At 50.0% G+C, this 23,026-nt stretch overlaps 1 protein-coding gene across 4 annotated transcripts in view; it reads left to right on the top strand.

The window, feature by feature from the left end:
* LOC139056987 (uncharacterized) overlaps nt 1–23,026 on the top strand; it is a 246,879-nt gene that overhangs the window by 30,000 nt on the left and 193,853 nt on the right. For 3 of the 4 annotated variants that reach the window (XM_070534769.1, XM_070534772.1, XM_070534771.1), the window contains exon 1: nt 14,008–14,184. The exons of the other annotated variant lie outside the window; for it this stretch is intronic. In XM_070534769.1, the coding sequence (XP_070390870.1) occupies nt 14,092–14,184 (93 nt within the window). In that variant the 5' untranslated portion in view covers nt 14,008–14,091. Of the gene's footprint in view, nt 1–14,007; nt 14,185–23,026 lie in introns of those variants that run through there. 4 annotated transcript variants of the gene reach the window in all.

The following is a 23,026-nucleotide window of genomic DNA, read 5'->3' as shown; positions in this document are numbered from 1 at the left end:
TATACTGCAATCGATATCCGAGCTTGGTCTGGGCGTAAGATTCCATGATTACGTAAGGTCATTTTTGCACCGAAGAAGAGCGACTCTCCGCGCAGGAGACATAATCGCGCAAGAGGTGGAGCTTGGAACAAGGGGCACTCCACACGGTTCGGTGATCTCGCCCTCTTTGTTTAACCTGACTGTGATCGGCCTTTCCAAAACACTCTCACGAGTCGAGGGCATCAGGCATACCATCCATGCAGATGACATTACCATTTGGTATATTGGAGTATGTGACGGACAGGTTCAGAGTGCGTTACAGGAGGCCATCGAGATCACGGAGGGCTATCTTCGACCCACGGGAATAAACTGTTCGGCTAAGAAGTCAGAGCTTTTACTCTACCGCCCCTTGAGAAGAGGTCGTAAGCCCATGGGCTGGAGACCACTGTCTGACAGCAGCATTTGTCTTCGCACGGGCAAGGGAGACAAGATTCCTGGGGTCGACGCAATAAGAATACTCGGCATGGTAGTCGAATCTACTGGCTCTAACGCACAAACGATCATCATCATCATCATCATCAACGCACAATCAAGCTCACGACCAAGACGGACCACGCAGTACGTCTCATCCGAAGGGTGGCTAATCGCCATCATGGCCTTAAAGAAGACAATCTGTTACGGTTGATTAACGCCTTTGTGCTTTGCCACTTTGCCTACGTGGCGGCTATGCACGGATGGCAAAGAGCAGAGAGGAACAAACTCAACACGTTGCTCAGGAAAATAACTAAGCGAGCCCTGGGTATACCGATCTTCACCAACTAGGTGTGCATAACACTCTGGAGGAGATTGCAGAGGCTCAGGAAAGAGCGCAACTTGCCAGACTCTCCACGACCGGCACCGGTAGGAGGATACTACAAGAGCTCGGGTACCCACCATCTGCAGAAGCACCAAGAAAATGCCAGTTACCACGGGACATACGAGATTTGATCTCCGTATCGCCGATACCAAGAAGTGTACACCCTGAATATAACAAGGGTAGAAGGAATGCAAGAGCTTCAACCATACTCAAACAGATCCAGACAGAGGGGCGTAGAACCTGCTTTGTTGACGCGGTCGCATATCCGAAGGGGTACTTCTTTTCTGCAGTAGTGGTGGATTCCAAACAGCGACTCACGAACTGTGCATCTGTACGAGCTGGAGATCCGGCGATAGCAGAGCAGGTGGCCATTGCCTTGGCGATGCTTGATGACAGCAGCGACGTCAATCTACAGTGACTCACGGTTGGCCATTAGGGCATTTCAGTGTGGAGTGATATCTGAACAGGCTTTTAGGCTGCTGCGTAAGGCAGGTCCGGATACAATCAAGTACCACTTGCTTACTTCGTTCCCAGCCCAGGTTGGGCACATGGCGGGTGTCCCGACGAACCTCATTGAGACGGCCCACGCTGCCGTGCGCGCACTGACTGAGCGCGCTGGCGCTGTAACGGCCGAAGAGAGAGTTACGCATGGTAGGGACACGCCTGCCACTTATAATGAACTTCTTAAACACTTCTATCTCTCGCGGCGACAATACCCTCCTCCTCACCCAAAGCTCACTAGGCCTCAGGCACTGACATTCAGACTGTTGCAGACAGAAACCTATCCCAACCTGTTCACGTTACATGCGTTATATCGGGAGATTTACACTGATGACGCGTGCCCTGATTGCGGGAATAGAACAACACTTTCGCACATGCTCTGGTGATGTATCTCTATAGGAAGCCCTGACCTCAGCTCAGCTAGGTGGGAGGCGGCCCTCCGCAACCCATTCCTGGCTGAGCAACTTTGGGCTGTCCAGCAGGGCCACGATGCGACTGGCAGGCTAGGCCTGTCGGTCCCGACGTGGGAGCGGCCCGCGACGTGCTAATACGCGTTCTGCAGGACTGTAAAATAGAACTTAATCAATCAATCAATCAATCAATCAATCAATCAATCAATCAATCAATCAATCAATCAATCAATCAATCAATTCTTGTGAAAGGAATTTATTTACTTTGTTTACAGAAACCTCCGAGAGAAATTTGACGTCAAGTTGAGAATTCTTTATGAGCTTTTATGCTTTGCCGTCGGGCATTTTTTGTTCCAACATTCCCCCACGCTGCCGACTACACCACCGTCTTTTCGCTTATTAGGGCATATATTGCATCCGCACAAAAAATAAATAAACAAATAAAGTTGCTCCAACAGCTTCTCTCAAAAGACGGAGCTTTTGGCGCTACAACATTATAAGCAGAACGCCAAGCTACTTATAACTGCAATGTGCCTAACATGGCGTCTTTCATTTCCTAAGTAGGCAAAGCAGCAGCTATTCATGCCAAGCATGTGAGTTTACACATAACAAAAATGTTCTTTAGATCATAACGACACAGGATTGAGATCACCAAAAAGATCGGCAACGTTTTTATTGCCCATTATTTCTCTGAAGTTGACCTACCCATGTCTAAACAAATGCGCGTGGACAGCTCATGTCAAATTATTTATATCTAGAAATGAAGAAATCCCAGCACACTGAAGCCATTCCTATGAGTTGTGAATGCGAAACCACTAATGTCCATTTGAACGCCACTCAGCGGTCCTGTGGGTTACCAACACCTTGCGGCCAAGGGAGCGCGTTCAGACGTTTGGACAATTCCTCCTATATAACACACGGCCGGCGAATTCCGATCTGTGACGTCATGCGATATTGCCCCACTGCCGCACAGGACATTGCCCGATATTGCCCCATAGGACACGCCAGAGTAAGCCGCGCGATTTTGACGCCATAGTTGTCTTCACATCGGGCTTGCCAATTGAAATTTTGGGTTGAGTAGCCTGGTATCATCAAGCAGAGTAGAGAGGCCTGCTATCTAGGAGGTGTGGGTTAGGCCAGTAGGTAAGACACTCAGCTTAGTTTTATGTCGTAATTTCGAAACGGAATACCACCAACACTGCTCGTTTCGAATTTACCCTCTTATACATTAATTTCTGTGTAGCGATTATGGACGCAAGGTAAGAACGTAGGCGATAACTTGCAAAGTGAGCATCCGCTGCCTCAGTAGGCAGCGGATGCTCCGAATCGCCTACTTTACTACGTCAAGACGCGCATGTGACGTGGGATCGCAGGCGATGGCAATATAGGTGTCGTTTCCCTGCTATACAAACCGGCTTCCTCGCTCAATCGACCACTTGATGCTTTGGCATCAGCCCTTACGAAAGTGGCCTTGACCTTTCAGTCACCCAGCAGTCAACCCAGTCACCTCGCTGTAGACTCGTCCTTCCTGTACAGCTACTATGTAGATTGTCTACAGACGCCATACAGAGAGCATGCTGACTTGCCAATATAATGTGCGTGCGCGCGCAGTGTGCGTTTGTATATATATATATATATATATATATATATATATATATATATATATCCTATATAACCCCCTTTCTTCTCGTTTATTACATAACGAGGGTGTTATAACGTCATCACGCAGCCCAACCGGGAATGGAATCAGTTTATTCACTGCCGGCGTACACATATATATCGCTATGTGACGTCATATGGATCATGGCAGTTAGCGCGCCCAGTACACATGCGGCATGACGTGCTGCGCTATCACAGAGGGTCTCGAATCCGGCTACATTGATGCCTCCAGGTAGCATATGTGGGTTTATTGACCAGTTGCCTTCACCCAAAAAGATCGCGTTCTCGTGACGCCTGCGGCGAAAAAGGACGTCCCACATCCGCCGCCAAGGTCTGTGTGTGGTGGCACTGGCTAACACTCCCAGGGTTCTACTAGGACACATAAATACCCAAGAAAGTGGATGGGAAAACAGCGCCGCGGTAGCTCAATTAGTAGAGCATCGCACGCGAAATGCGAAGGTTGTGGGTTCGGCTCCGACCTGCGGCAAGTTGTTTTTTCATCCGCTTTATTTTCCATTAATTCTTCGTTTCTTTATTTCATTTATTAAGCACATGTAATTTCTCCGATGTTGCCCTTGGTGTCAATGTCTGTTGGCTTCTTATGATATGACTAATAAACTTGGGACCCTCGGTTAACCCCCTTTCTTCTCGTTCATAAATATATATATATATATATATACACTGTTCTATGTGGAAAAACAGATGAAAGAGGCTATATAGCGGCTATTTACACTGCAGCCAGACCGCCAGGTCTACACTCGCCCGCACCAAGGGCACAAACCCACTTCCCCATTTCGTCGTCGTTCTCGCGGCGGCTCGTCCCTTGAGCATCACTCGATGACATCGTAATGCTACCCCCCGGCGGCAAAAGCGCCGTCACGTTGCTGTTAAATATCCAACGCGCGTGGAGAGTTGCAGGGTTTGAGACGGGTGACTGCTTGTCACAGCGGAGGACGTAGTGGGCGTGGCTAGAGCGATTTCGTAGGTGACATCCATTACTTGGCGAAGCACGCGATATGGGCCTATGTAGCAGGAAAGCAGTTTTTCACAAAGCCCAACTTTACGCGATGGTGACCAAAGCAACACGAAGGTGCTGGGCACAAAATAGACATCACAGTGACGGGGGTGGTAGCGTTGCTTTTGTTTCCCTTGAGAGAATTGTAGACGAGTACGCGCATGTTGGCTAGCATGGTCAGCATGGGCGATAGCATCCCGGGCATAAGCGCAAGTTGAAGCTGTGGTGGACGGAAGCACAGTGTCCACTGGTAGCGTGGGTTCACGGCCATGCAAGAGGTACAAAGTCGAAAACCAGCAGTTTCGAGATGGGAAGAGTTATACGCAAATCTAATGTAAGGTTGAGCCTGGTCCCAGCCACGGTGGTGGTCTAAAACGTATTTGGATAGCATGTCTGTAGGGGTGCGGTTCAAACACTCAGTGAGGCCGTTCGTTTGAGGTTGGTAGGAGGTGGCGAATTTCCGTTGTATTGAGCAGGCACGCATGATGTCGTGAATGACTTTGGCTAAGAACGTATGGCCACGGTCTGTTAGAAACTGACGCGTGGCACCATGAATTAAAATTATATCATGCACGAGGGAGTCCGCCACATATCGGTTGCGCAACTGGTCGGAAGAGCGCGGGTTACGGCGTAGCGGGTCGTGTAGTCAGCTGTGACTGCAGCCCACTTCTTTCTTGATCTATCTGGGCCTAGAAGGTCTAAGCCAACACGATGGAAGGGCTGGGAAGCGATGTCAAGTGGCTGAAGGTAACCGGAGGGGAGCTGGGAAGCCTTCTAGCATCGTTGGCAAAGGTCACAAGCGACGACGTAACGACGTACGAAACGGGAAAGGTGGGGCCAGAAAAAACGGTGACGTACACGATCGTAGGTTCGATATACGCCGAGGCATCCTCCCATTGGTGCGTCGTAAAGGTCTTCTAGAACGGGCGACATTATAGGTAAGGGCGACATTATAGGTAAGGACACAACTTCGCAACAGCCCAGACAACAGCAAGGTATTCTCGTTCCGTAATGGAATAGTTGCGCTCCCATGGTGGTAGGAGGCGGCTCGCATAAGCAATAACGCGATCCTGGCCACGATGACACTGGGCTAAGGCGGCAGCTGTGCCATGGCCGGTGGCACCTGTACGCAATTCTGTAGGAGCAGTGACCGAGAATGGGTGGTGAGCTTAGAAGAGTGACGAGGCGAGAGAAAATGGCGGCTTCTGAAATGCCCCACAAGAATTGTACGCCTTTCTTCACAATAGTAGTGAGGGGTCTAGCAATTGTCGCAAAGTCTGTAACAAAACGACGAAAGTATGATCAAAACTGCGGATGTCTGCGGCTGTCTTGGGAACCGGAAAGTCTCGGAGAGCGCCAGTTTTGTCGGGATCAGGCTGCACTTCAGAAGCGTCAACGCGATGGCCCAGAAGAGTAATTTGACGGTGGCCAAAACGGCATTCGGACGAGTGAATTGCAGCTATCGGCTTTCGAAATACACCAAGGATAGTTGTTAGACGCTTAATGTGAGTGTCCAAGGTTGGCGAGAAGACGATGACGTCGTCGGAGTAGCAGAGGCACGTGGACCATTTGAAACCTTGGAGCAATGATTCCATCATACGCTCAAAATTGGCAGGGACGTTTCATACTCTACACACCATTACTTTAATTTGGTGTGGGCCATCAGGGGTGACGAACGCGGTATTTTCTCTGTCCATCTCGTCAACACCAATCTGCCCGTATCCATAACGAAGATCAACAGTGTATCGGGAATGACGTACGTGCCATGCCTGGTGCGGCGATTCATCGTGCTCGCCTAGATTACATAGGCGCCTTGGTTGCCACACCCCTTACGGCTATAAAAGCACTGTACGTTCAGCAATAAAGAGCATTTGGGGTGCGATCTTGTACGCGTTCCGAACTCGAACGGAGGCGGTCCGTTCTTCCCGTCGCGAAATTGGCGGTCCGTTCCGTTGCGTTCGTCCGATAGCAGACAACACGGAATGATCGACAGCAGATATCACTTCACAATTGACGTCATGGCGTTCTTCACCGTTCAAACTGACCAACCGTGTGCGGCTCGGTGGAACGGACCGCCTCCGTTCTATTTTGGAACGCGTGCAAGATCGCACCCTTGGTCGCTGGCCGCCTCGACTGATACATGGTGTCTGAAGTGGGATAGCTCACGTCGATGGAAGCACGATGGAGGAACTGCTGAAGCTTCCTGAACCACTACTGTTGTCTGGGAATATCGCCAAAAACTGGGAATTGCTAAAGCAGAAAGTCGAGCTTTTTCTGGAAGCAATGGAATCGCCAAAAGAGCCCCGAACCACGGCCGCCAAAACAGCACTGCTGCTCAGCACTGGCGCAGACCACGCAATGGAGCTATTTAACAACTTCCTTTTTCTCGGGGGCGAGAACATGCAAGATTATGCTACCGTTGTTAAAAAATTCAAGGAGTACTGCCAAGAACAATAGAATGAAATCTATGAGCGGTACATATTCCGATCCAGAGTGCAAGGCGAAAGGGAGTCATTCGAGCATTTCTTGCGGGACATCAGAAAACAAGCAAGAAGCTGCAATTTTTTGGGAATAGCTGATTCCTTAATCCGTGACCAAATAGTGTTTGGCACCAGTAGCCCACGATTGCGTGAAAAGCTCCTCAAAGAAAAAGACGACACTTGCCAAGGCTGAGCAGATTTGCAAAGCGGAGGAAGAGGCATCGCTGCAAAACAATGCCTGGGCGCAGCCCGATAAGAAGTGGCGATGGTCATGAAGCGGTCTGGGCAGGTTCGCAAAGCCGAGCATGTGGTGCAAAAAGAACCGTCGGCACAGCCTGATAAGCAAGTGATGCAAGACAAGCAGCAATCTCGGAAATGCGCCAGATGCAATCGTTTACACGCCATACCCGGCAGATGCCCTGTGTTCGGCAAAATGTGTTTCACATGCCGAGGTGTTAACGATTTCGCAGCTTGCTTCAAGAAGGGCCCGCAAATCCGAGAAGTTGGCGAGGAGCAAGACAGCTTCGACATTCTCGATGTGACAGTCTCGAGCATCGACGCGAGTGTGGACTGGGTAGTACATGTGAAAGTGGCTGACCAGATGGTTAACTTCAAAGTGGACACGGGATCTCAGGCCAACTTGCTGCCCTACTCTATCTACCGACGATGCAAGACGGCAGCAGATTTGAATGAGCTCTTCGGTGCTTCGAACATACAGCGGTGGTGTCATTCGACATTTCGGTATGGCAATGCTATCAGTGACCGTGAACGACCGGTCGAAGGACGTCAACTTCTATGTCGTCAAAAAGGGCAACCAAGCTATACTGGTACTACTAGCATGCGAGTCGCTTGGTCTGGTGTCACGTGCAGTGGATGCTGTAAAAGAAGGAAGCACCACAGCGGGCGGCAGTGAGGACGTTCTAACCAAATTCCGCCAGCTTTTTCAGGGAACAGGCTGCGTGAGTCGCCAGTATAATATGGTCCTACGCAAGGATGCGATGCCAGTTGTCCAGCCAGCTCGGCGGGTGCCCTTGGCGCTGAGGGAACCTCTGAGGGAGGAGCTGGAGCGCATGCAGCGATGTGGCATCATTGAGAGGGTCCAGAAACCGGCAGACGGTGAGCCCTTTGGTTATTGTGCGGAGGAAAGACGGAAAAATTTGGGTTTGCATGGACCCTAGAAGTATCAAGGAGTGGATACAGCGAGAGCATTATCCGATGCCAAGACGCGAGGACATAGAAGCTCAGCTCGCCGGCGCTAAGTACTTCACGCTCCTCGATGCAAGGGCGGGTTATCATCAGGTACCTTTGGATGACTCCACAGCAACTATATGCACGTTCGGTACTGCGTTCGGGCGTTACCGGTTTTTGAGGCTCCCGTTCAGAATCTCATCAGCCTCGAAAGTTTTCCAGAAAATCCTAAGCTAAATATTTGACGGCTGTCCAGGTGTGAGGGTGTACATTGATGATATTCTAATATGGGGCTCGTCTAAGGAAGAACACGATGCGCGTCTGCGGAAAGTGCTGCAAGTGGCACAAAAAGCAGGCTTAACTTTCAACGCTGAAAAGTGCAAGGTTGGAGTGACTGAAATAAAATTCTTGGGTGACGTCATTAGCCACGATGGTATAAAGCCTAACCCAGCGTTGACGCAGTCGTTGAGGGAGACTCCATGTCCTACGGATAAAGCCGCTGTCCACAGAATGCTAGGAGTAACAAATCATTTCAGCAAGTACTTGCCTAATCTCGCAGAACGTACTACGCTTCTTCGCAGCCTCATCAAAAAGGACTCTGTCTTCGAGTGGACCGAAAACCACGCTAGTGAGTTGAGGATGATCTGCGACATGCTTAGCAGTTCACCTCTCCTAGCTATTTTCATCTCTGGCAAAGAAACTAAAATCGTGGCAGATGCATCAAAGAATGGTTTGGGGGATGCACTTTTACAGCGCCATGGTGAAAACTGGCGGCCAGTCGCTTATGCCTCGCGTGTAATGGCCAACTCGGAGCAGAGGTACTCGCAGATTGAAGAAAGCATTGGGGATAACGTTCGGCTGTGCAAAATTTCATCAGTTCGTGTACGGGAGGAAAACTATTATCGAGACTGACCACCGTCCACTGCTTGGCGTTGCAGCGAAAGGAATCATTGATATGCCACCCAGGCTTCAACGTTTTTTCTTGAGGCTAATGGCTTATGATTTTGAACTGCAGTACGTACCAGGAAAGAAATTCTTTCTCGCAGACATGCTATCAAGGGCTCCAGGGCCAGCGACTAAGGACTACTCCGACGACAGTGAAGATGTGGAGGTCCACGCGGTTGCAGTCATGTCAACCTTGGTAAGCGCTAGAACACTGGCCAGTCTGGCCAAAGCAACAACGAATGATCAGGACTTGCAGTCAGTGATGCGCTACATTATTGGCCACGGTGACATTGTGGGAATAATGAAGCCATTCGCGTCCGAGCTATCATTGAATAAAGGAATTGTATTTAAAGGCAGCAAAGTTGTAGTCCCGAAGTCAATGCGAAAGGAAGTTCTCGAACGTATTCATGAGAGACACATGGGCTTGAACAAGTGCCAAGCAAGAGCCAGGGGCCTAGTGTTCTGGCCGGGGCTGAACTCTGATATCAAAAACCCGTTGCCGAGTTGTGCAGTTTGCCGCAAATATACGTACAAACAGCAATGTGAGCCTTTTATGATCAGACCTACACCGGCCAATGCATGGTACCGCGTGGGCGTTGACATTTTTCAGTATGGAGGCAGCTCATACCTGTCGGTTTTTGATGCCCATTCGAACTTCCTGGAAGTGGAGAAGCTGACCCGTACAACATCCAGTGCCGTAATTGAGAAGTTGAGCGCCATCTTTTCAAGATACGGCATTCCATTGGAAGTCCACAAGGACAATGGGCCGCAGTTTTCGTCTCAAGAATTTGCTCCCTTTGCATCCAGGTACGACTTCAGCCACGTCACGTCGAGCCCCGAGTTCCCACGATCGAATGGACTCGCTGAGAAGGGGGTTCAAATTGTGAAAAGAAACCTAAAGAAAACGGAAGAAACAAAACAAGACTTCTGGCTTGGATTGCTCAAGTACAGATCCACTCCGCTCGAAGATGGCCGCTCCCCTGGTGAACTCTTGCAGGGCAGGAGGCTTCGCACTCTACTCCCAGACTTCAGGCAGCAGCCAAGCATACCAGTATTCAAGCGAGCCCAGGCAGACACTCGGGGGAGAACGATACCTTCTCTCAATACCGGCGATGTCGTGAGAGTACAGGAAAAGATATGGAATCGCCGAGCTCAAGTTACCGAAGCAGTTGCACCGAGGTCTTATCGAGTAGTTACCGACGACAACAGAGTGCTACGTCGCAACCGACAGCATCTGCTTCCAACTGGTGAGCTGTTCCAGCACGAAGCCCTCGAATGTGACGACCGGGAGAGTGAACGAGCGTGTGAAGCACTGCAACCCACGGCACCTGCTGCAACTGGAGACTCGCCTGTGAGCTCCGAGAACATTCCGCAGGCGCCGCCGCCCGTGACTACGACTGGACCGACTGTGAGCTCAACGGCTCCGGAGGCTCTTACATTGCGCCGATCTACGAGAGATAGGTGACCACCGCAGCGCCTGCGGTACGACCGCAATTTCAACCAAGTACTTGGCATCTATTCTCCGCAGGAGGGAAGTTGTATCGGAAATGACGCACGTGCCATGCCTGGTGCGGCGATTCATCGTGCTCGCCTAGATTAGATATGCTCCTTGGTTGCCACACCCCTTGCGGCTATAAAAGCACTCTACGTTTAGCAATAAAGACCATTTGGTCGCTGGCCACCTCAACTGATACAAACAGACGTGAAACAGCTGGTACCATTGAGGCAGTCAAGGGCATCCTCTATAGGTGGGAGCGTGTAGGCATCCTTCTTACTATTGTTGTTCAGGTGACGGTAGTCTACACAGAAGTATATCTTCTTAAGCAACGCCACAGGTGACGGCCAGGGACTCGAAGAGGACTCAATGATGTTCTTATCTACCATTCTGCTCACTTCACTTTGAATTACTCGGCGTTCAGGTGCAGAGACTAGATACGGTCATCGGTGAATAGGCGTAGCATCGCCAGTATGATACCGGTGCCTGATCGCGAGCGTCCGAACTAAAGGGCGATCGCCGAAGTTCAATATGTCTCAGTAGGACGACAATACTTGGTAAAGGTGTTCAGCCTGCGCAGATAACAGGTCCATCACAACCATTTTCTTTATGTTGGGATTGGTATCCGAAGCTGGCGCGAGGGGCCTGCAAGGCTCTGAAGAACCATCGGTTGGTAACGCTGCCACCTAATCGTCGCCCAAACAATCGATGTTGGCAAGGCAAATACTTTGTTGTAGAATTCGCTTTGCCAATTCAAAGTTAAAGATAGCGTATGCGAAGGCAATTCGCAGTAATAGTAAGTACAGTGTGAGACACGGTGATGTCATAATGTAGTGGAATGTCGGGCACAGGAGTGGCGAGGTACTCGCCATCAGGAACTGGTGGGGAAGACATCAGTTCAATAAAAGCTATTGACTTTGTTGGCAGGCGAAAAAAGCCCGTGGGGCGCAAGCGGTACTTAGGCGCGTCAGAAGGTTCTGAGAGAAGCGGCAAATCAAGGCGAAGGGTACTGGTAGAGCAGGTAATAAGTACAGAATACGAGGAGGGAAAGTCGAGGCCGAGAATTAGGTCGTGGGCGCAATAAGCAATCACGGTGATGAGGCCAGGAGTGTGGCGGCCGGTGATGCTGACACGTGCCGTACACGTGGCTATGGTAGGCACTGTACCACCCATCCGCACCGCGGACGACGCGTGCCGACGCTGGGGGAGCAGCTTTTCCAGTCGTCGTCGGAAAGCAGCACTCATAATAGTAAGATGTGCGCCTGTATCGATTAGTGCAGTGAGAGGATAGCCGTCAACGTCAACATCAAGAAGTTCTTGGTTTGTAGGTACCGTTAGCAGAGTATTGAGGGCAGTGTCGACAACGCAGCTTCACTTCCAGAAGCTGCAGTGCATAGTTCATCGGCTGGATCGGGGAGGCGATAGGCGATGAACAGAAGCTCCGGGGTTGGGGTGAACGAGACTGATAGCGTCGAGGTGAGGGCGAGCAGATGTAGCCAAGGTTTGGAGCACGGGCATCAGCGGCAGTGGGTGTATGGAGGGTGGCATAGGGAACAGAAGGTGCAAAGGTGCAAAGGCCGTAGTGACGAGCGACGTGGCTGATGCGACAGCAGTGGAAGCAGATCGGTCTGCCATCAGGGGTACGCCATTCACACGGGTTGTGGTGACATGTGACAAAGAAGGACTGCCGGGGACGAGGAGGGCATCTAGAGAACTGAGGAACGCTGGGTTGAGACGTTGAACACACAGAGTTCAGACCCATGTTCTCATATTCCTGTCTGACGACGGCCTGAGTCATCGCATTCTTGCTTGCTGGTGGATCAAGAGGCATCGCTGAGAAAGCTGGCGAAATGGCGGCCTCGAGTTCGCAGAGAACAATACGGGTTACGTCGTCACAGGTCATAGTCTGACACCGTCGACCCTCACATGTCGACGTAGCAGCAGTGCTGGGTAGCCGCGTGTTGTGGTGTGTGATACGGCGGCTTCTAGCTAGTTCAAGGCAACGGCATTCTATAATGGTCCTGTCGATTGTCGAGACGTTGCCGAAGTCAAGCGAATTGAAAGTGTCATCGGCGATGACTTTTTGAACACTTGACACGTTATCTGTTTCAGACATAGCACAGTCAGCTTTGCGGCAAAGAGCCGAGACGCCGAGGACGTATGAAACGTACGGCTCTGTACATCTCTGAACACGAGACGCAAGAGCCTTTCTCGCGGCAACCTTGCGGCCAAGTGGTCGCCGAACAGTTCCCGTTGCTCTTCTTTGAAACTGTCCCAACTGGTTATCTCGTCGTCATGCGTCTGGTGCCACACGCGTGGGGTGCCGCCGAGATAAAAATGACATTGGCGAGCAGAATCGTTAGTTCCCACTTGTTATTAGCACTGGCGTGTTCATAGAGCTTGAACCAGTCGTCAACTTCCCGTCCCTCTAGGCCACAGAACACACCAGGCTCGCCAGGTTGGGCAAGCGTGACGATTAGAGCAGTGGGACAAGCTGAAGCCGTTACAGGGGATGTCTGGTCACCGGGACGCATTGTGACAAGGTCGATGTATCGACCACTTCGGAGTTCCTTGGTGAGGACGGGGATCGATAACCCCCACCAGAATATTACGTGTACAAAGACACAGACGAAATAAAGTGCTATATACACTGAAACCAGGCAGCCTGGCCGACACTTGCCTGTGCCAAGGCAAGTATCTCCCTATAATATTGTAATAATTTTCACAGCTTAACTGTGAACTACATTTTTAGGAAAAGTAGATGAAACTGGGAGTAATATGTTATAGCTGTCTAAGCATCTAATAGGCGCATAATTTGTTTCCGGATAGTTTTGATAAAACAAGGTTCACAGGGGTTTTCTGTAACGATACTCTCCGCAAAAGATCATGTTTTGACAGGAGACGGGAAACTGGAAAATATACAACCTGAGTGGGAACTATAATTGTGACAAGTATATGAAACTCGGAGTAATGATACAATCCTCGTAGCGGCAAATTTCAGTATAATTTTTCTCAAAGTATGTTCATTAGATTGAGAGGTACAGAGCATTCGCGAGAAACTGGAGAGTGAGTGAGTGAAACAACTTTATCTGGTCCACCATAGACGCAACCAAACTCAACGTCACCAGGCTAGGCCTCCTCGGGGGCCTCCAGGTGAAACCTGACGGCCCTCTCGCGAGCCCTCTGGACTGACAGGATTTGAGAGGTCTGGTCGAGGTCTGGTCCTGGTCCTGAGAGGTCTGGTCCTTTTTTTTCTTCGAAAATCCCATCGCTCCACGAAATGAAGCGCAGCCACAGAAACAACAGTCACGTTTCGAGATATCTACGGCTTTCTTTTAGGATAAGTAATTCATTTCGGGCATTGCGTCGCTAACGTTTCGTGCATTGTATAGTCAAACGCATATTGATGGGACTAGAATTAGTCGTAACTTCAGGCCGGGCGTGGCCACCCACACAATACACGAAGCTTCTAGAAGGCTTCCACGGTCTGCGCAGTGCAGCAGCGCACCCGCTTGCAGACGATCTACGAATACGTCCCTGCAACCAAACGACAGGCCACAGAAATGGACATGTCACCGCACACACCTTTGAAACCTCATCATTATGAATTGCGCCACAAAATAATGAACAATAATGGCATCCACATAATCTATCCGGTGAGTACTACGTTGCGCGTGATTTTTGTGCTTGAAATATGAAAGAAAGCGGTTAAATCTGGCAACCTTTGGACACTATACCTTATATTACGCATATCTGTATGCAGTATTTGTATTACGTATCAATGTTATGCACACTACATGCAGTGGCACATCTTCACACCAACTGCATGAGAATGTGAGATTTTACCGATTTATTTACTCATCATGCCATCAGCGTAAACCGACATGACAGTGGAAGCTGGCAAATCTGGGAGTGCAAGAAAGTGTAACTCATTTCTAATTTGCCAACTGGGAGCTAAATTATATGCAGATTATTCCATGTAGTTCCCCACTACAAATTGTTATTATTGCTGCAATCTTTCATAAACTTGAATTGTTACAATAGGGAAAGCAAGATAATCGCATCTCTTCAACCTTAAAGAGCCCCTCACCAGGACTGGCCGTTTTTTACCTGATGAGCGCCGCGCATAAACGCGACGGCTTATACGAATTTAACGTCATGCCGTTTGGACCTTGTAATGTGCCAGCAACCTTTCAACGCATGCTGGACACAGTTCTCGGCAGTTTGAAGTGGCACACGTGCTTATGTTATCTCGACGACGTTGTTGTTTTTGCCTCTGACTTTACCATGCACCTTCAACGCCTACGGCGTGTTTTGATGTGCTCAACAAACGCTGGCCTCCAACTGAACCTAAAGAAGTGCCGATTTGCAGTGCGGCAGCTCACGATTCTAGGCTACGTCGTCTCGAAGGATGGAATCCTCCCCAATCCAGACAAACTTCGTGCCGTAGATGAATTTCCTAAACCGACGTCCGTCAATGAACTGCGCAGTTTTGTAGGTTTGTGTTCCTACTTCAGGCGCTTCTTTCGCAATTTTGCCGCTGTCATATCGCCTCTTACGAAGCTCCTTGGCAGCAACAGACCTCTCCATTCGTGGTTGTCCGAGTGCGACGAGGCGTACACTAAGCTCCGTCGTTTACTGACGTCTCCTCCCATTTTGCGCCACTAGGACCCAACGGTACCTATTGAGGTACACACAGATGCCAGCGGTGTTGGCCTCGGCGCTGTCCTTGCGCAGCGTAAAGAAGGGTTTCCTGAATATGTTGTGGCATATGCAAGCCGTATGCTTACTAAAGCCGATACCGATTACACCATCACGGAAAAAGAATGCCTGGCGATTATCTGGGCGCTTACCAAGTTCAGGCCCTATTTGTATAGTCTACGATTTGATGTCGTCATGGACCACCATGCACTACGCTGGCTGTCGTCATTGAAAGATCCCTCAGGCCGTCTCGCCCGCTGGGCGCTTCGCTTACAGGATTACGATATCCGCCTACTGTACCGCAACGGACGCAAGCACGCTGATGCTGACGCCCTCTCACGTTCTCCCTTGCCAGTCGACAATCCCTGTTGCGCAATATCCAAGCTTGACGTTTCTTCCGTCGACATTGGGACCATCGCTTCTGAGCAGCGCAAGGATCCCTGGATTGCCTCCATCATAGACTGCCTTGCTGATCCCTCATTGCAGCCAACCACTCGTGAATTGCGCCGTCAAGGTCGCCATTTCGCAATTCCAGACGACCTGCTTCACCGATGGAATTACACCTCTGACGGCCGCAAGTGCTTATTAGTTGTACCTCGAAGCCTGCGTTCTGAAATATGCCCATCGTTCCACTCTGATCCACAGTGTGCTCACTCGGGACTTTTCAAAACCTACCAGTGCCTCCGACGACGCTACTACTGGCGGGGAATGTACAACTACATTCAAAAGTTCGTTCGCTCATGCCCCGACTGCCAGCGCGGAAAATCTTCACCCCACCACTCGCCAGCTGGTCTGCAGCCTCTACCCTGCCCTACCCGGCCGTTCGGGCGCGTTGGCATCGATTTGTATGGGCCACATCCCCTGACGTCGTCTGGTAACCGCTGGGCCATTGTGGCAGTAGATCACCTTACACGATACGCTGAAACCGCCGCTCTCCCAGCAGCTACAGCGCGCGACGTTGCATCATTCCTGCTTCGCCGATTCTTCCTGCGGCATGGTCCACCTCAAGAAGTGCTCATCGATCGCGGACGCGTCTTCCTGTCGGAAGTAGTTGAAGCGATTCTCAGAGTGCCACATTGTTCATCGTACGACTACGGCGTACCACCCTCAAACGAATGGCCTCACAGACCGCTTCAGCCGTACGCTCGGCGACATGCTTTCAATGTACGTTGCCTCCGACCACACGAACTGGGACGCCGTTCTGCCATTCGTCACCTACGCGTATAATACCGCTACACAGAGCACCACTGGATTTTCACCCTATTTCGTGCTGTATGGTCGACACCCTTCGCACACCATTGACACCATTCTGCCGTACCGGCCGGGTGCATCCGAGTGCGTGCCAATTTCTGCCACGGTCAGACATGCAGAAGAGTGCCGCGACCTCGCACGGGCCTTTACTTCCGCTTTACGAGCGCCAGAGGAGCACTCGCGGTGACGCCACTGCCACGGTCACCTTCGATCCGGGAGCGCTCGTGTCGATCTCAGTTCCTTTACCTGCCCCTGGCCTCTCATCAAAACTGGTCGCTAAGTATGAAGGCCCTTATCGTGTTCTCGAACGCGCATCTCCTGTGAACTACGTCATAGAACCAGTTGAGCCATCTTCAGACATGCGCCGCCCTGGACGAGACATTGTTCATGTCGACCGTTTAAAGCCTTACTACGACCCGCTCATCGTGACGCGCTGTTAGGTGGCCGGACGGCTCCCTTCTCGCTCCCGGGGGGGTGATTCTAGCGAAGAGAGACGCTAGTGGGTTCAGCCCTACTGGTTCAAAACGGTAGTGGGTCGCGTGCTCCAGCACAGCAACGGCTCTCGTGCTTGGAAGCTGTGAATGCCCTGCCCGTCAATGTTGCGCTGCTCCGAGCTCTGCCTAATAAACACCTTTAGATTATTACTACCATTATTATTATTATTATTCTATAATAGTAAAATAATTGATTTAATAATTAATGTGAGGTTGCCTCGGTGACTATGACGTAACCAGAACACACAGCGCCCACTTCAACCGTGTGTATAGAACGTAGGTGGCCGTTCAAGCGAGCCTCGACGCGACCGATGCTATGCGTTGACCGAGCCGCAGTCATATAGCAGTTCCCGAAAAAAAAACACATTTTTTTATATTTTGCGATTGTGCGCCCTTCCAAGTTAATTAGATGAATGAAACTTGCAAGGACTACAGTTTCATTCTATTGAACAAACGTGGAGGTGTCCGTTTCGCTGCCGTAGAAGCCAATATATGGAGAGTAGGCTGGAATTCCACACTATTTACGGCTTAAATGTGGAGTACGTAATTAAGAAAAGTAGATGAAATTGGGAGTAATGCTATAGCCGTCAAAGCATCTAATTGGCATATAATTTGTTTTGGAATAGTTTCGATAAAACAAAGCTCACAGCCATTTTCTGTAACCATACTCTCTCCATCAACGACCATTTATTGATAGCACAAGTGAACTCTCTATAGTCTGCGTCGGCGATGCCTACCTCCTCCGCTGGTAGCCATCGCCGACGCCGCTTGCAGCCGAAGCCGACGCAGGTGCTGAGTGACTCAAGACAGGAGGTGCGAAACTCCGCCAGAGGGCAAATCTGCAGGGAGGCTGAGCGCGTACTGCAAGCGGTAAAACTAGACGAACGAAAAGTACGACTCAAGTGGTTCCCGGCGCACGCGGGCGACGCGTCGGAACGCAATGAGAACCCTAATGAGACGGCACACGCCGCGGCGCGAGCGCTAACCAACCGCGCCCCGGCGACAGACCGTCTGATGTGGTTCGGAACAAAGGACCGCATGACGGATTACAATGAAATCACGAAGGCCTACCGCTTGGCTCGCAGGACACTTCCACCCCCGCACCCGAGACTCAGTCGAGCGGATGCGGTAGTACTGAGACAGGGCCAGACCGGATCGCTACCGAGATCGAAACCGATGAATCGCATGTACCCCGAGACATATCCGACAGATATGTGCAGAGTCTGCCGGAGGGAGACCGCAGACTACACGCACATCTTGTGGGACTGCATTAAATACCCAGAAGACGCTAAATCAAGAACACTCCCACCGCGGCTCGAGGCAGCCGCGAAGAGCTACGACCGAGACGATCAGCTCTGGGCCGTCCAGCAGGTCCTCGAGGCGCTCGAAAGGCACGGACCCAGTGAGCCGGCAACGGCGAGCGGAGACCCGCGCCGAGTAACGGCAACTTCGAGGATGACGTAGGCCCTGGTCGGGGCGCGCGAGCGCCCCACTGCAGGCAAAAATAAAGTTTCTCCAATCCAATCCAATCTGCATAGTCTACAACATCACTGTAAACTAACTATGACAAGTAAATGAAACTTGGAGTAATATTGCAGTCCTCGTAGCAGAAAATTTCAGCATGATTCTTCCCAAGGTACCTACATTAGATTGAGAGGCACAGAGCATTCGCAAGAAACTGGAGAGGAAAATTTTTTCGCGTCGATGAGACGCGTAGAGGGATGGACATCATCCACCACCGCAGGGCAGCTGCATACAGATTCCCTGCAAGTAGAAAGAAGACAGTGTGCGTCACGAGATCCTCGAGGTCCGGTGCGGGAGAACGCAGGGAAGGAATCTTGCTTGCGGAAGTTAGACGGGGCGAGTGGATAGAGTGTCTAGCTGTGACGCTCACCCTCTCAAATCATGGGTTTGCTGCACTGAACTACTTCTACCTGGGCTATTTATGGACCAAAATTCAATAAAAATAATTGCGGTAGCATGCTCCCTTGAGCGTATTTAGCAAATTCCTGTGTATAACCACAATTTATTGTGTGGCGTGGTGAGGGGATCATTAAGCTCATGGATGTGCTAAGCTTACGAATACGTATCTATGAGTAGTTTCCGCCGTTCGGGAAGCCGATGAAATTTACGAGAGGAACTTAGCTCAAATTATTTGGCAACGAGATCCAAAAGAGCGCATGTGAGGGTATTTTCGGACTATTGTGTCTCCCGCCTCAGCTATTATTACAGAGTATAAAAATGATTGAATCATATTGTTCCGTTCGAATGGGGATCAGTAAATTAGCCTAAACAGAGCCCAGGAAATACAATAAAATTTTGTCCAGAACGAGCACGCTGTGCAATAAATGTCTAAGGGCTGACTTTTACTAACAGTTCCCTTCCAAATATCTCAAATTGAGGATAGTGGGTTGGTTGTGAGTGTCATAACGGCAATGTTGAAAGGTGTATATGTTTATTGCATCAATTACTGTGCAATGTCTAGGATTTGAATCGACACAATATTCCTTATTGAATTATTTATTTATTCCGGCATTCTTGTAGCAGCTAATACGGCGTAAGCAGGAACGACATTGTTTTATGCTTAATGCTTATATCGGGTACCCCTCCCCTCTGCAATATTGTTTAAGACCCTCAGACAAATAAGCAAATAAATATAAAATTCGGCGAAGACACTTAAGACTGCTGAAGTGAAGGAATGTGAAAGCATTACAGTCGCTTTTGGTGAAATGATTTTTTTCTTGCGCATTTCTTGTCAACGCAAACACTCTTCTGCGTTTCAACCACGCCTCGGATGGGATAAACGAACCGCGCGCCAAGCATGCCCACACACTAGATTGCCCTCGAGGAGCACTTAACGCGAAGGACCCTACAGCGGCATTCAATTGGACACTAATGCCTTTTATTTTATACGCTTTTTTATACACCCTTGGCATTGGGCCTCTTGCCACACATCGGCTCAGCGGTCCAACGGCGCGCGCACAAGGCGACACGCTTGGTCGGCCAGGTGGTCGGACATTACGTGCTCAATGGCACATCCACAAGGCACACATTTAGTCAACCATAACCGCGGAGCCGCCGTGGCCACCCAGACCGGAATTCACGTGGTAATCTTTTTGAAAGAAATTTATTTACTTTGTGTACAGAAAACTCCGAGAGAAATTAGACGTCACGTTGAGAATTCGTTATGTGGTTTTATGCCTTGCCATCGGCCATTTATCGTTCCAACATTCCCCCACGCTGCTGATTACCACACCGTCTTTTCGCCTATTGGGACATATAATGCATTCGCTATAAAAATACATGAATAAATAAATAAAGTTGCTCACACAGCGTCTCTCAAAAGATGGAGCTTTTCGCGCTACAACATTACAAGCAGAACGGCAAGCTACTTCTAATTGCACTGTTCCTAACATGGCGTCATTCAGTTCCTAAGCAGGCAAAGCAGCAGCTATTCATGCCAAGCATGACAGTTTACACATAACAAAAATTGTTCTTTAAATCATAACGAGAGAGGATTGAGATCACCAAAAAGATCGGCAACGTTTTTCTTTCCCTATATTTCTCTGAATTTGACCTACCCATATCCAAACAAATGCGCGCGGACCGCTGATGTCAAACAACTTATATCTAGAAATGAAGAAAACCCAGCACACTGAAACCATTCCTATGAGTGGTGAATGCGAAACCACTAATGTCCATTTTAACGCCACTCAGCGGTCCTTTGGGTTACCAACACCTTGCGGCCAAGGGAGCGCGTTCAGACGCTTGGACAATGCCTCCTATATAACATACGGCCGGTGAATTCCGATCCGTGACGTCATGCGATATTGCCCCACTGCCATAGAAATTAACGGGGACACGCCAGAGTAAGCCGCGTGCTTTTGACGCCATCGTTTTCTTCACATCGGGCTTGCCAATTGAAATTTGGGGCTGAGTAGCATCGTATCATCAAGCAGAGTAGAGAGGCCTCCTATCTAGGAGGTGTGGGTTGTGCCAGCAGGTAAGACACTCAGCTTAGTTTTATGTCTTTGTTTCGAAACGGAATACCACCAACATTGCTCCTTTCGAATTTACTCTCTTATACATTTATTTCTGTATAGCGATTGCGGACGCAAGGTAGGAACGTAGGCGATAGCTTGCAAAGTGAGCATCCGCTGCCTCAATAGGCAGCGGATGCTCCGATTCGCCCACTTTGCTACGTCAAGACGCGCATGTGACGTGGCATCGCAGCCGATCGGAATTTAGGTGTCGTTTCCCTGCTATACAAAGCGGCTTCCTCGCTCAATGGACCACTTGATGCTTCGGCATCAGCCCCTACGAAATTGGCCTTGACCTCACAGTCACCCACCAGTCAACCCAGTCACCTCGCTGTAGACTCGTCCTTCCTGTACACCTATTATGTAGATTGTCTACAGACACCATAAAGAGAGCATGCGGAGAAGAGAAGTTCTGTTCGCCACAGTCGGGCTGCTGTCGCGCTCCCTAGCGTTTTGGAATTTGTCGACGTTTTGTCAAATAGATTTGTCGAAGACGTCGGACGACTCGCCAAGGTAACTTCCCTACCGGAGGCCGGGGGGGGGGGGGGAGTCCTTCGCCTCCCGTGATTTCGATAGGAGCCTGCAGAAGAGCCCGATCTGGTAGCGGCGAGAGCTCCGTCATGTCTACGCCTGACCCGACTCCGGGAGGGAGGCCACCGACTGACCCAGAGAGCAAACGTGACTGTAAGCGATACAAGACTACAGAAACAGACGACGAGTCTACGCTTGTTGACGATTGTGACATAGCTGACATCACAGATCTGGACGATGAAGGCTTCAGGCTTGTGCGTCACCGCAAGAAGAGGACCATCGGAATCCCATTGATTGTTACGCCTGCCGCAGAAAGAGCCGACCTGAAAAAAGTAAATCGCATTGTTCTTTCTACGGAAATAGAAAAAAATTCTTGGCGCATCGCCAGTTAGGAGCCGATTTACTGTTCAAGGAGCCCTGCTTCTAGATGTACAGACAGAAGAGCATGTGAATTCCCTTCTCAGCTGCAAGTCAATCTCAGGGACTGCAATCTCAGAACGAGTGCCCCATTGGTACCTGCAAAACACCTGCATTATTAGAGGAGTACTCAAGTGGTACACTGACGAGGAACTGTTGCTATACCTAAAACCGCAAGGAGTTTACCATGCAAGGAGAGTCACGCAACGCGTCCAAATTTCTGAAAACGATTGGGAGTCCAGGCGAACCAGCTCCTTTGTTCTTACGTTCGCTCCAAATACAGACCGTCCAGAGAAGATCAACTTGGGCTTCACAAGATACGACACCATTGACTACGTTGAGATACCACCTCGGTGCTTCAAGTGTCAGCGCTATGGACATGTGGCCAAGTACTGCCGTGGTGAGCAGCGGTGTGGGAAATGTGGAGGACCGCATGATTTCAAAACATGCGCGTGCAGAGAAAACTTTCTATGTGCAAACTGTAGTGTAGGTCATCCATCTAGTTATAGCAAGTGTCCTACGCGTGCCGCGGCAATAAAGCGTAAGAAAACGTTTGTCTTGGGGCCAACAGGAAACGATGAGAAAAATACGACGAAGAAAAAGACAGAAAGTCACAGAGAGTCAGACGAAATGTAATGGACCTCAAAGAGTGAAACTGATTTTCCAAGCCTGAAGCCTACTCCAGGAATCCATGGCACAGTGGTGTCATCGCACAGTGGACCGGCTAAAACAGTGAAATAAATGAACAGAGGCACCGCAGACGAGAAGACTGCTGAACAACCGGAACAGCGAAGTTATGTGTCTGTACTACAGCGACCCCAATCTGGTTTCGATGAAAACACACCACAGGAGGACTGTCAGAGGGTGCTACGTACTCTCTTCAAGGCCTTGCGATCAAAGATAGAGAAGATGCCGGCGAGCTCGATGATGGAAATGCTCGAAGTAGTCCTGGCTCTCGAGTCAGTTATTCTCAGCTCTGCCTGTTTTTAAAGCACCTAGCAATACGGATGCGGTCAGGACACAATGGTCACTATTTTGTCCACAGGTGCCACTTTTTATGGAAT

The sequence above is a fragment of the Dermacentor albipictus genome, chromosome 3, assembly GCF_038994185.2.
Source record: "Dermacentor albipictus isolate Rhodes 1998 colony chromosome 3, USDA_Dalb.pri_finalv2, whole genome shotgun sequence".
Taxonomy (NCBI): Eukaryota; Metazoa; Arthropoda; class Arachnida; order Ixodida; family Ixodidae; genus Dermacentor; species Dermacentor albipictus.
The sequence above is the reverse complement of the archived record's forward strand: the minus strand, read 5'-3'. Positions and strand labels throughout refer to the sequence as shown.